We start from the raw sequence: 13,861 nt of genomic DNA, 5'->3' as shown, positions 1-13,861 counted from the left end.
ATTGTGGTTTCATAATTCTTAACAATTCTAAATTGTAGCCAAGAACAATTATAAAATAAAATGATCAAATCTCTGTCTATAAACCTTAATTAATCATTTATCAAATCAACCAATTAAAATTATTTGTAAGACACAGAAATTGTTCAGTTTAAATATATGTGACACTAATAAATCAAATAGAACAATTTTCATAATTAACACAAGTATATAAAAAGGTTATTGTCTTAATAAAGTGTTTTCTCATCTTATGTGCAGTTCTACACTTCATTATCAGTGCTGAGCACTGTAACATCATTGTTGTGTTAATAGTGTCATTAAAGTACCACAATTATATTTATTTACCTAAAAGCAAACTTTTAAGTCACATGAGTGATTGTAAAGAGTTTTTTGTTCTTTTCCATGTCGGTACTGTGGACCCGGGCAGGATGTGGCTGGCTTCTGCCCAGCATTATTGTGACAGCCAGGATGTCGGTTCAGGACCTTTGGTGAAGTCGGGGTCATGGTAAACAATCATGCCAGCACACAAGTGGGTTTTAGCGCGCCCCTTTCATTCACGTGCAGAGAAAGGTGCCCCTCCCCTCAGCACACAGCTTCAATTCCTCCGGCTTCCCGAGGGAAAATACTGCCTTTCTCTAAATAAACCCACTATATCTCTCTCTCTTTCACCCTCTCTCTCTCTCACAGACACACACATGCACACACACACTCCAGTAGGAGAGCAAAGCTTTGCGGGACGTGACCTCGGCTCTCCTTTAGGTAAACCGGCACTCCTGGCTATGCGCAAGACCTGTGACTTCTTTTCTCAGCTTGATCCTACTGGGAGAAGGCAGGAGATGCATATGTAATCCTGATGTGTGCGTATGTGTGAAAGAGAAAGACTGAGGGAGTTCTTTTGTTCTTTTTTTTTTTTTTTGGACCTTATTTATTACATGCTGATTTTACTATGTAAAGGAGCAAAGTGCAAATAGCTTACGTTCTTTTATATATAAACAATAACTCATTTATGATGTGTATATATCAACAGCTTCTTTCACTATGCTTACATCATGTGGAACTGGGATAAAGGAAGTTATGTTACATGTTATTTTGTGAAGAAGTGAATATTATCATTTTATTATATATTAAATATATGTTGAATTATGTTGGATTAATATAATATAATACACTTTTATATAATACAATTAGTTGTGACTATGGTAATAAAGTAAAAAAAAACTGTTTTTATTGTTAGCTTAGAATAAACTAATTGCCAATGCCAGCACAAAAAGCTAAATACTAATATTTTAGATTTAGATTTATTAGAAAATAACTATAAATATATTCTATTGTTAGTTATAGGTTCAGCATATGTGACCCATAAAACCAGTCTGAAGTAGCATGGGTATATTTGTAGCAATACCCAAAAATACATTGTATGGGTCAAAATTATCGATTTTTCTTTTATGCCAAAAAATCATTAAGTAGATATTAAGTAAAGATAAGGTTTAAATGAGATGTAGATTTTGTACATTTCCTACTGTAAATATATCAAAACTAAATTTTTGATTAGTAATATGCATTGCTAAGAGCTTAGATTTTTTCTTAGTATTTAGATTTTTTTTGCACACTCAGATTTTTAAACAGTTGAATCTCAGGCAAATATTATTCTATCCTAACAAACCATACATCAATGGAAAGCTTATTTATTTAGCTTGCAGATGATGTATAAATCTTAGTTTGTAAAAAACGACCCTAATGACTGGTTCTGTGGTCCAAGGTCACATATATTTTCAATGTATTTATTTTTGTATTATTAAGCATTATTCACAAAATCTGATCAATAAATAATACATTATTTAACTGCAAACTTTAAACATATTTCAGTATTTCAAAAGGCTATGGATAGAAGTTAACATTATATATTACAAAAATATTTGGACTGCAGCATTCTAAAACATAAAATGCATTAAAAATAAAATTTTTGGAATTAAATTAAGAATTTATGTTGATTGGGTCCATGCTTTAATATGAAAAGCTAAATGAATGATGTGAATAGGAGGTGAATTCTAACATTTTTTTCAGTCATGTTATTTTGAATCCAGTTGACATGCAAATATTGTGCTAATATGTTTACCTCAGCTTTGTTTACCTGTTCAGCTTTTAATGCCATAGGCTAAAGGAAAACCTGTACTGGACATCAATGTAAAATTGTATTTAGTAATTAAAAATAAAGTATAAAAGACTTTAAACCCACATATCTTCATTGCTGTTCATATATATTACATAGTTGTCAGTTGCTTGATTTTTAATTGTGATGTTGCTTAACACAGGAGTCCAAACACAGGACCAATCTTGTCATAAGGTATACATAATACCACAATGCCTTCAAAACGCATTACTGTTACAATTAAAGCTGATTTATTAAACCATACATGGTTAAAGTGTGTTTTGGCACTGTTGTGTTTCCTCAGCCCCTCCTCTCTCTATTTTTCCATGGGAACTCAGGGAAGAGTTGAGGTAAGAACCAGTCTGAACATGACAGCTTCACCATGGAGGCACACAGTAACAACACGAATTGTGTTTTGGATACATGCAAAATATGCACGCTAAAAGGCCGTTTATTTCATATGTTCACATATCAGAGGTTTTAAACATCATGCATCGAAGCGCTCGTGACACCCTGCTGCAGCCAACAAAATGTCCTCGGAGCTTCTAGTTTTAAATTATGGTAAATACAGAATGCAATTAAACAGATCGTCTTTCTAGTAGGTATTAGTAAAATGTCTAAGCAGTTTGATCCAGTAGTTTTCCGATCTCGCTGCATTGTTCCACAGAGGAGTGAGGGATGGAAAACTTCCTCCGCCTCTAAAACCTAACGTTAAACGTCGAGCCCATATTAGACCCCGTTTGTCAGGAAGGCTTACAAACATTTATTACCACAAAGAAACTGTCATTTTTATTAATTCATTTTAGTCTGGTTGTCTTGTGGCGTTGCTTCTCGTCAATACTACACACACTCTTTATTGCGATAGTCATAAAACTTAATGAATAGGTGCGCCCCCTTGCCGCACCACAGCTGTGCAGATCATGTATTCCTACGCACGAATCCTTATTTCACACACTCCCTAAATTATCTCACATTTCGGTGGTTCATCTCGCAGTCATCTTTAACATTGCTCAATTTTATATCTGTAAATCACTGTTGGGTACAAAACCCGCTTTTGGTTTGATGTCAATAAAGATCCAGTGGCTCGGGATCTAGTTTTCCGGAAGGCGGCAGGATATGGTACGGGTAGGAGTTTTTATAATGGCTAGCGCACATATGGAGTGACGCCATCTTTCCCAGTGTGCTGCTGCTGCGCGAGCGCGGAGTCCTCGCGCACACATTCACTCTCAGCAGGAGCTGCTGCGCGCTGCGGGTCATTCTCTCCCATTTTCTCAACGGATTGTCGCCATTATTCGTGTTTAAGTACTGAAAAGCGAAAAGGGAATATACAGCTTTGGACACAGGTGAGTGTTTTCGCCGACAAAATGTGCGCTTCGTTATCGTGTGGAATGTTAGGAGGGAATGTCTTTCTGCAGCTGTGGGGAAAGAGGAGGTGAATCAGCCAGTGGAAATATTATTGCAAAATCACGAACAAATGCCACCTAACGTTACATTCACTAATATAAACGCGGATTTGTTCGGGTATAATACTATAAGCGTTTAAATGAATCAGAAAATGTGTATTTAAAGCGCCGAGTTAAGACATTGTGTGTCTTTGCTGCTAGCTCGGTTAGCATTTTAGGGCTGGAAAAGTGTTTTGTGGAGACCATGTAAAATCCTCCCCTAACTCAGTTGAATCTCTGACGCTACCTCATTTTCTTTATTGCATTAATTATTTTCTCCTATGTGGATTTTTTTTTCTTTGTAAAATGCACCAACTAAAGTTGGTTAGTCTTACCGCAATCTCAAACCTGTGTTTAAGTCGGTTGTGTGGTTGTAAGTCGAAAGTTAGTCTGTGGTTAACTAATACAAACTAGCTGTCTTTTAGCTTATCCTTTAAGCTCTGTTTGCCACTAAACCTGATGTTTTTAAGCTTCTTTTTCAACTAACGTTCAAATCTGGAGAGTATTAAGTTTGTGGTAACATTTTCTGCTCAAATGCGTGGCCAGCTGTATCACCTTGTGTTATAAATACTTAAGATATTAGTAAAGTCATGCGCTGTTAAGTAATCTAAATATGACCCATATTTAAGTCTCAGTAAGAAACAAACAAAGGCATTTAAAGTGTTTGGCCGTTGAGAGGAAGTCGAGGAGGAGCTTGAGTGAAATCTGACTCTGCTGGAGCTCATGCTGATGGGGGTGGGGATCATCGGCTCGGGCTCGATGCGCGCACACGGGCTTTGCGGACGGGCGCATACCCTACCCATACATCACTCCCCAGCTCTTCCTAACAATACACCCAACTGACTTGAGCTTTACTACGATATCCAATTAGTTAAATTATCACATTCTCTAATGATTTTCCTGCAGCCTCCCATACGTTCTGTAACAGTATGGGTTTATATTTATTGTTTAAGGGTTCATTTTTTTAGCACAACATATGATACCATCGCTTCCCCTTTAAGCACAACTGGCAGTCGATTTGTTAATGATTCACATGGCTTAAAAAGAAAACCAAACATGTGTGCCTTTTCCTCCACCTCTGCCGTGAAGTCTAACTGAAGGCATTATGCATGTCTTCCTTACTTTTCATAAACATTAATGCTAGACATTCTATAGTCTTATTTAAACTCTCGTTTATAAGACTTTATGAAGATTCTGAGAAATTATCATCAGTATGTGGAAAGTATTTTTGTTGCTTGTTCAATTTACTTAATTAAAATGAGCTAAACCAACAATTGCTAAACATTTTATGAACTTAATTGTGATTAGTCCAATTAATCATGTAAAATTAAAGTAAAACTCAATGTAAACTCAATTCATTTGTGATGGGACTACATGAATCGTTTTGGTTGCATTAACTGAAACCAAACTTTTCTTTTTTTTGCCTTAATTTAAAGCCAAAACCCAGTTAGTGTTTAATGTTCAGTTATGTTGGATATTTAAAATTTGGTAAAAAGCAAAAAGTATGTACTTGTTTGCATTTATTTCCACACGTAAACAAAAGCTTGCAAAAAAGTACATTTTACTTCCTGTTACAAAATTGATGTTAATTTTAACCTATCAGAGTTAATAAAATTATTGTAGTAGTTGTCAAACATCTCCACACATTGTTTGACAGTGTTGGAACTTTTAGATAACTTTGTTTTTGTTTTCCTAATTGGTGTATGAATCATTTTGTGTGACACACAATGTTTTCCCACTGTTTACTTTGAGTCTCCATGCCCAAGTTTGCTAATTGGAAGTGTCTAGAGTAGTCAGTGAGTGGCTAGAGTATGTTTTTCAATCTGACTGAGGTATATGAAGTCAAAATACACTGAACCAAGCTGTATGCGGTTTGTACGTGCACATGTGTGCGCAGACTCCTGCTGTTAGAGCATCTCTCATCACAATTGACACATTTGGAGCAGATGTGTAGTATAGGATGTTCCTGGGAGCTTGCAACTAAGATCTTTTGAAATACTGCACACAATAGGCAGATCTCTGAAACTGAATGCGCGTGTTGAAATCGCTATCGTAGCTGCATGTCCTTGGTCACAACAGGCACTTAGCCCAAGCCATTTGGGTGGTATTTAAATTCACATGCTGTCCGAATGCCAAGGATTACAAACAAATGCCTCAGTCTTCTCAAGCCTTCTTAGGTTTCTTTGGAGGAGCCCGCCGTCGACTATGGAGTAGGCACAGGGCTTAAGAAAACTTTGGGTGGTTGATCTTTTTTTGGAAACTTTAAATATGCATGCAAAGCCCATGTACAGTCATATAGACAAGTTTCATATAGACTTTGAGATCTAATAGAACTTAAGCTAGGAGGGTTGAAGTGACGAATGACACTAGAACAGTGGGTTTGGTCCAGGCTATTGTTTTGTGATGCAGACGTTAGCTTTTTCTAAGAACGCTGAGTCTGAAATTCTGCATAACAGATTTGTGTGCCAGGTTCCAAGTCAAATTCAGCCTTTGAGTAATGAGTGCTTATTTGCTGCTAATTGCTAGTAGCCTCTCTGTTAGAGCTCTATGCAGACTGTGCATCTTTCTATTCCCCCCTTTTTTTTATGTCGCCAACTCCACCCAGTAGAGGTACCAAAACATTAAGATTGTTTTCAGATGTGCATGTTGGCCAGGCAGTGAAAAACACACGTACATGTGGTTAATAGGGTTGAGTTTTTTCATGCCCGAGCCAGTCTGTCTGAAAGAAACTAGTGGAGTAAAATTCAGAAGAGCTCACCCAGCAGCTTTTCTCCATTCAGATGATTGTATGACCCAGCGATTGAGCTCTGAAAGGTAAAACCGATCATCTAAATGACCCAGACTAACCTGTAGTGGTTTGTTAGGTCTTATTTCCATGCGTCATCTCAACTGACTGTGAGCAAGAGGACTGTTTGCGTGTAGCTTGTGTGTGGGATTTCTTGGAAGCTGAGACTCGGTTGGCACCTCAGGTTGCGTGCGAGCACGAGCAGTAATACCGCAGGGGGGTTAAGGCCTGTATGCTGCTGGGTTTATCTCTCCAATTGACTCCAGATGTTGTGAACCGTAGACCGAGCGACTGGCTGACTGCTGTGAAACTCTCGGCAGCCCCAGGCAGAGTGCCACAGCAGCACTGTTTTACACATCCCCTTATCAAACACACTTTCCATGCTCTGCATTCACAATACTGACAGCTGCCTCCTAGAGGAACTGTCCTCGTTATTGGCAAATATATATAACATAAGAGCTGACCGTGTCATTTTGACTGTGTTTGACGCAGAGCTGCACAGGACTGAGAGATTTTTGTAGGCTTTGGTGTGTCAGTTCCGTTCTCCTCCTAGACCGGGGGTTTGTTTTGGCACCTGTGTTGGTCCAGGTGAAATTTCCATTTGGAAAAACAACAAAGCCTGCTTTTTGATTTCACTGTTGAGCTGTGGTACAGTTTAAGCATTTCGTTGTGGTTTTTGCCAAAACACTGGAGCTAAATTAAAGTTGATATAGCTGAAATATTTATAATACACATTAGACAGTGGCTCTGACTTTCTTTGAGAGATTTAACAATACATTAAATAGTGAAGACATTAGGGATGATGATATGCATGATATATAATATCGGACCGACAATGTTATTTTTTTTAAACTATTTATGAGCTTTAAAAGAATTAAAAAGACCATCTACAAATGTTAAACCTTGGTTAAAGGTGAAATGGTAAGGTTACCAATGCATCTTTCTGAGAAAAAAAAAAATGCAGCAAATTCTATGTAGTTTATTTATAGTTTTTTTTCCAAAGCTTCAATGTACCATCATTATAAAATAACTTCATTCTTGTTTATTTAATTCTAATAAATAACCACAATTAAAAGTTATTTGCTTATAATTTCTGCACAGGAGAGACTTGGTGTTGTTTCCAAACAAAAGGATATATATATATATATATATATAAAAAATCAGCATTGGCCAAAATTAGTTAAAATATTGGCATATCAGACATCGGCAAAATCCAATATAGTGCATCCCTATAAGACCTCAATAACAGATTGAAAAAAAATATATATATACCTTGAAACACCTTTTGATGATCATTTATTTGTACTTTATGCTATAAATTGTAGAAAGAGGAAGTAATAATTGGTTCAGGTGTGCTGCCAAACAATACTTATTGTGTGAATTTTGTGATAAAACTGACAATTTGAAAACTTTACGGTAACAGAACCTAAAGCATTTTGTGATTTATTAATTCGTAGATCACAAAATGCTTTAGTACATTTATTAATTGGTAGATGTACTAATAATGCACAGTGAGATTTTGTTCATGCATTAACATAAAACAGCGTAGACTAAAATAATGATTCTTGGTATTCAAAGAATTGATGTTGGTTAATCAAAATAAAAATTGATTAAAATCCAGAAATCAATATTGTCAACCAACACATCTGTTGTGGCTTATCCATGTTGTGTGCATAAAACAGACTCAAAACACAACTTCGGCCAAATGAAAATGTTTTTCCTTTGCAGAATTTTTGCTGCATCACTGTTTTGTTGCCATAGTGCGAAGTCTGTTGTATAATTATAGTTCTAAAATAGGCTATACTGACTTGGTGTTTTTAGAGAGGCAAGCCCCATTATGTCTGTGTGTAATTGAGGTTTATCCATAATAGACTGTGTGCAACACCACACACATCTGTATTCCAGTCTAGCCTTTCCTTACTTGACCTAATTCAGCTCCTGAACTTAAAGAGGCTGCTTTTGAGAGCGAAATCCCAACAAAAATGCGTGCGAGACTAGAGCCCAACAAGCAGGAAAAGTTATTTTTCCCTGAATTATTGCCAAGACCTTGCTGCGTCATAAAGCTAAACCTCCTGTGGTGCTGTTCCACATGGACCAACAGCTCTTGAGCAGGAACAGCAAAATGCTAACCGAAACGTTCTACCGAGTGACCTTTCCACATGCTGCAACATGTTTGTGTTTTGTAAGAGCTGTTTGACTGAGAGGAACAGTATGTTTTGCTAACCAACACAATAGAGAGATATGGGCAGCCAGTTTTGGTCTCAAGGCTACATGTGAATGTTGGACGTCTCCGAGAGGGGTTGTGTTCTGCCTGCTGACTTGGAGAGGGGTGTTGTACGTCTGAATAAAGGAGGTGGGCTTGGGGCTTGTGTTATGGTAATTTTGGAGGAGGCCTCACAAAAGGGAAGGAGACCGGGGGCCCCCCAGACTGAGACACTGAATTCAATATCGCTTCAGTAGGTGTTAACTGCTGACGTTGATGGGCAATCGACAAAGAATGTCATGCGCATATTGACGCTGTTGTGATGGTGGGGTTTCTGGCTGAGCGCATTATTGAAGGTCGTATAAACCTTTAGCACCTCTTTTATTAAAAAACCCTCACGGCTTGGAGGAGGAGATGGAGGTTGGATGTTTGGAGTGACGCTAATAGCTCAAGCTTTATCATGCTTGTGATGGAGTGACTTTGTAAAATGCTGAAAAAACTCCCCCAGGCCTTCTTTATGGATATTCTTGCCAGAAATGCATGATATAAGGCCTGATATATTCAGGGCTGTTTTTAGTAGCCCAGTGACACGTTTGTTTTGAAATGCGTGTCAAAAAATATTTTTTCATTGCACCACCTTTTAAATGGATGTAAAAATAACTGTTTTAATTTGGAGTATCTGCAGTAATGGACCATTTTCACATTTCTGGGTTTCTCAACAGCGGAAGTTGTCATAGTTGGGTTAACTTTGAGACACGATAGTGTTTTCAAGACCTTCAAAAAATAGAAAAATAAAATTGAGAGACCGATAACAGCAATCGGAAGAGAGAAAAAATTACTGTCCAGCCCATAGACGCTGCATTAGAAACACCCTTGCATTAGTGTTAGACTAGTTTTTATTTTATTTTATTTGTTTTCAATTTGATGCAAAGGTGATATAATATAAATTATAGTGTTATAAATGCGCACACACACAAAAAAATCTAAATATAAAAAAAACTTCAGAGGATTTATGATGCTGATGACTGATGCATCATCTCAGTCTTGTGAAAAGTGTCCATAGCAGTACATTTTACAGCTGTGAACATGTTTTGCTAGAAAAAGCTGATGTATATTTTGAGACCGATTTTAGTCAGTTTAGGGCGTTCTGATGCTGAAGTTATTTTCACAAAATTATCGAATTATGGCAATTTAAGATCTCAATTTAAAAAATTTGAGACTTACGACTGGTTTTGTGGTCCAGGGTCACTTATACTTCAGTATAACTTTTTGTAATCGGATGTCTTTAGTGGCTGATAAACACGCTTTTAAAGGATAGATGGAGTGACGCCTAAAACATCCCCTAAATTCCTGAACTATGACACAGACCTTTGATTTCCTGTAGCACTGTTTATTGTTCACCCCAAGCTCTTTCCGGGGAGTATCATGAGGGACTTGCAGATAATAAGAGTGGCTGTGTGTGTAGTGTGGCACATCCTGCCTGACTCTTTCATCCCAGCTGCAGTCAGGTTAGGAGACAGAGAGCATTCAGTCCGAACACTGGGGCTTGTGTATGCTGCACGCCGGACTTTGTGGAATGTTTGTGTGTGTGTGCGTGAGAGACTGAGTTGAGTGCTATATGAGAGTGAGAGGAAAAAGTTGGCAACAAATGTGAGAATAATCATTTTGCTGTGTTTTTTTTTTTCAGATTAGGAAGCTGTGCTTGGCTGTGAGAGAATCATGGCTACCCAGTGTAAGTTATTCTAAATGTTTAAATTGTAAAATATAGAAAATATAGCTATAATATTTAATGATCTCATTTTGTAATGTTTTAAATGCAGCTGACTTGATGGAGCTCGACATGGCCATGGAGCCAGATCGCAAGGCTGCGGTCAGCCATTGGCAGCAACAATCTTACCTGGATTCAGGTATCCACTCTGGGGCCACAACCACCGCCCCATCCCTGAGCGGCAAGGGCAACCCAGAGGATGAGGATGTGGATAATCAGGTGCTGTATGAGTGGGAGCAGGGCTTTAACCAGTCCTTCAACCAGGAGCAGGTAGCAGGTGTGTGATTCTATTCTCATGTTTTAAGAATTAATGGAAAGAATATGGAAAAATGCAGATTTCATGTGAGGTTAGGTCAAAAAGAAAAGTTTTAAATGTTGGAAATGAAAATGCACAGTTCGCTTATTTGAACTGTAAACTGCACTCTAATTGGTTTATGTAAGATACAATTTGGTTATTGTTCTAGCTTGTTTGTATCTTTTCAGTGTGGGATTAACAATCACTTTATTATTCATAGACATGACAGATCCGTTGTAGTCATTTTGATTAACTGTGCATAAGACAGTTGCTTGATACAGTACTGTTATTTCTCTGTAGAGATTGATGGTCAGTATGCCATGACCAGAGCCCAGAGAGTCCGGGCGGCAATGTTCCCAGAGACTCTAGATGAGGGCATGCAGATACCTTCCACACAGTTCGACTCTGCCCACCCCACCAATGTCCAGCGCCTGGCTGAGCCCTCACAGATGCTCAAACATGCCGTGGTCAACCTCATCAACTACCAAGACGATGCAGAGCTGGCCACCCGTGCCATTCCAGAACTCACCAAACTACTGAATGATGAGGATCAGGTTGGAATGGATGGACTGTCAAAAACAGCAAGTGCTGTGACACTGTCAGAGTGCGCTATTGTCTCAATTTCTTTTTTTCTTTTTTTTTTTCCATCAGGTGGTGGTAAATAAGGCAGCTGTGATGGTGCACCAGCTCTCGAAGAAGGAGGCCTCTCGTCACGCCATCATGCGATCCCCACAGATGGTGTCGGCCATTGTGAGGACCATGCAGAACACTAATGATGTAGAAACTGCCCGCTGCACCTCCGGCACCCTTCACAATCTTTCACACCACAGAGAAGGCCTGCTCTCCATCTTCAAATCGGGAGGCATCCCTGCCCTCGTCAAAATGCTTGGGTTGGTTCTCCTTCATGCTCTGTATTTTTAAACGGGCAAAAATCGACCATCATGCGGATATATTGTGTGAATCTTTTGAATTGGGGAAGTTTTAGTGTGTTGGAATTCAAGGACTAGCAGGCTGAGTCATACTGAGACCTGCTCTGTGTGCTTAAGCTTGAATCCCATTATTTGTCTGTAGTTTGGCTCTAATTATTATTGCTGTGGTCTCTTCAGTTCCCCTGTGGACTCCGTACTGTTTTATGCCATTACGACTCTACACAACCTGCTACTGCACCAGGAAGGAGCCAAGATGGCTGTCCGTCTGGCCGGAGGCCTGCAGAAAATGGTGGCCTTGTTAAACAAAACAAACGTCAAATTCCTCGCCATCACGACAGACTGCCTTCAGATTTTGGCATACGGCAATCAGGAAAGCAAAGTAAGAAGCAGAAACTTCTCAAAAATAGGCACAGCAGGGTTCTTGGCTAAATTCACACTTGTTTACAAACTGTGTAGTGATCTGCCTTATCGGTAGATGTTACTGTGATTTAAAAGGGGTCAGATTAGGCTGTGTGAGGTAAAATAAGTGTTTTAAAAAGATAAGACAACGACAAAAGTAAAGTGAATGAATCAATGTATTTACAATATTCACAAGGAACTAAAACAACACAGTAAAACCAGAATAACTTAGGCTGTTAAAAGCAGATTGTCCATTCAAATCATACCCTAAAACAGTCCTTAAGAATCCTAGTTGGTTCAAAGCTCCAAGTAAAAAGTGTCCACCGGTGTATATACAATCCAAATAAGTGTAGTCCAATAAAAGTGATGCTGGAATGGTAAGTCCTTAAAAGAAACTCCACAATCCAGTGTTTGGTCAATGACCCTGATTGTTTGACATCTGATCACATGACAGGCAGACCCAGACTCATTTAAAGACATACACACATTCAAATGGTTAAGAGGAATAAAATGGCTAAGACAACATGAAAACCTATTAAAACTCAAATAAACATAAAATGATAATATATCGAGCAGGTTAAAACATGTGTCCTGTGTGACATTGTCACAAATGTATTTTTCAAAAATCTTGTCACTCATATTAGAGGTCGACCGATGTATCGGTTTTGCCGATTAATCTGCACCGATAGTTGATTGGCTGAACTATCGGTTATCGGCAAAAATCCATGCTGATAGTTTTTCCGGATTGCGTTCTTTGCTGAAGCGGCTCACGCTCCGCTCCTGTCATAGAGTATGAGAGGTTAAGTCAGACACCAATGTTAAATGTCAGGATTGTTACCATATATTTGCATTGATTTATATCCAGTTGGTCATATTCGTAGCCAGCAAAATTGCAGATTTAAAGACTTGATGTGAGAAAGCAAACCGTGTTCATTCAGCCTACAGAATCCTGCTGCGCCACAGCGCGCCATTCACAGTTTTACATTACATATCTGTCCCAAATTGTTGTTTATGTTTATAAAGGCTTGACCCTGCTGGAAGATTGTGCATTTAAGTGATAAATTCGTATTTCTGTAGCTCTAATAAAGTCTGTATGCTTCATATAGAGCTATAATATATGTTTTAGCCTTTTTTTCAGGCCGCCGGAAGCATGGTAGGTTTGCATCTTGTTACGCACTTTATTTCACAATGCAATTTTCCTTGTTCTTACTTGATTTTAATAACTGATCAACAAAAATATGTATTCAAAATTAAGAAAAATTATACAAAACGAAATTCGCAATGCATCGCAACCCTCTCTTCAAGGAGCTTGTTTTTTTCCCCGCATATGGCACGCGTGAGCGCCTGAAACGCGACTGGCTTCATTGCACAGAATTTGCACTGTGAGACTCGTGTGCGTTGCTTGACAGTGCGTGCTTCCACCCACAGTTTTTTACTTTACATGTGCCTTCATTTCTGCCGTTTGTAATGCAGTATATTAGATGCACAAAACTCGCGCACTGACAGACTTTCACTTGCAATTTGAGTTTGTTCGCCCTAAAAAGCTCGATTGCAGATGCGGTTAAATGCACTTGCCATTTCGAATACTTTTATACGAAACTGATGTACACACAGTCAGTTATGTTTTCAGAGCAGGGAATCTGATATATCGAAATAGATCTGTGCATTCGTTTGAATGCAGCCTGTTAAAGCAGCCACTGTCAATGATATCATCACAGTTATAATCAAACGAAAGGAAAAAATAACTGTTGTCTGTTAACTTTTGGATACTTAAAGAACACTTATTTTAAGTAATTGGTTTAAAAGTAGCCTGCTTATATAATAAAAAAAATAAAGTAAATTTTGCTCAAAATAAATTATATAATATGTATATGAAAATGTAGCCATGTGCAGT

The 13,861-nt window shown here is 38.3% G+C and overlaps 1 protein-coding gene across 2 annotated transcripts in view; it reads left to right on the top strand.

Moving 5' to 3' along the window:
* Window positions 1-3,316: 3,316 nt before the first annotated feature.
* The window catches only part of ctnnb1 (catenin (cadherin-associated protein), beta 1), a 17,579-nt gene continuing 7,034 nt past the window's right edge, over window positions 3,317-13,861 (top strand). The window contains exons 1-6 of one of the 2 annotated variants that reach the window (XM_073848023.1): window positions 3,317-3,489; window positions 10,264-10,308; window positions 10,397-10,621; window positions 10,940-11,193; window positions 11,291-11,529; window positions 11,746-11,947. In XM_073848023.1, the coding sequence (XP_073704124.1) occupies window positions 10,296-10,308; window positions 10,397-10,621; window positions 10,940-11,193; window positions 11,291-11,529; window positions 11,746-11,947 (933 nt within the window). In that variant the 5' untranslated portion in view covers window positions 3,317-3,489; window positions 10,264-10,295. The remainder of the gene's footprint in view (window positions 3,490-10,263; window positions 10,309-10,396; window positions 10,622-10,939; window positions 11,194-11,290; window positions 11,530-11,745; window positions 11,948-13,861) is intronic. The other variant, XM_073848024.1, reaches the window with a different exon arrangement.

Source organism: Garra rufa, chromosome 9 (genome assembly GCF_049309525.1).
Source record: "Garra rufa chromosome 9, GarRuf1.0, whole genome shotgun sequence".
Taxonomy (NCBI): domain Eukaryota; kingdom Metazoa; phylum Chordata; class Actinopteri; order Cypriniformes; family Cyprinidae; genus Garra; species Garra rufa.
The sequence above is the reverse complement of the archived record's forward strand: the minus strand, read 5'-3'. Positions and strand labels throughout refer to the sequence as shown.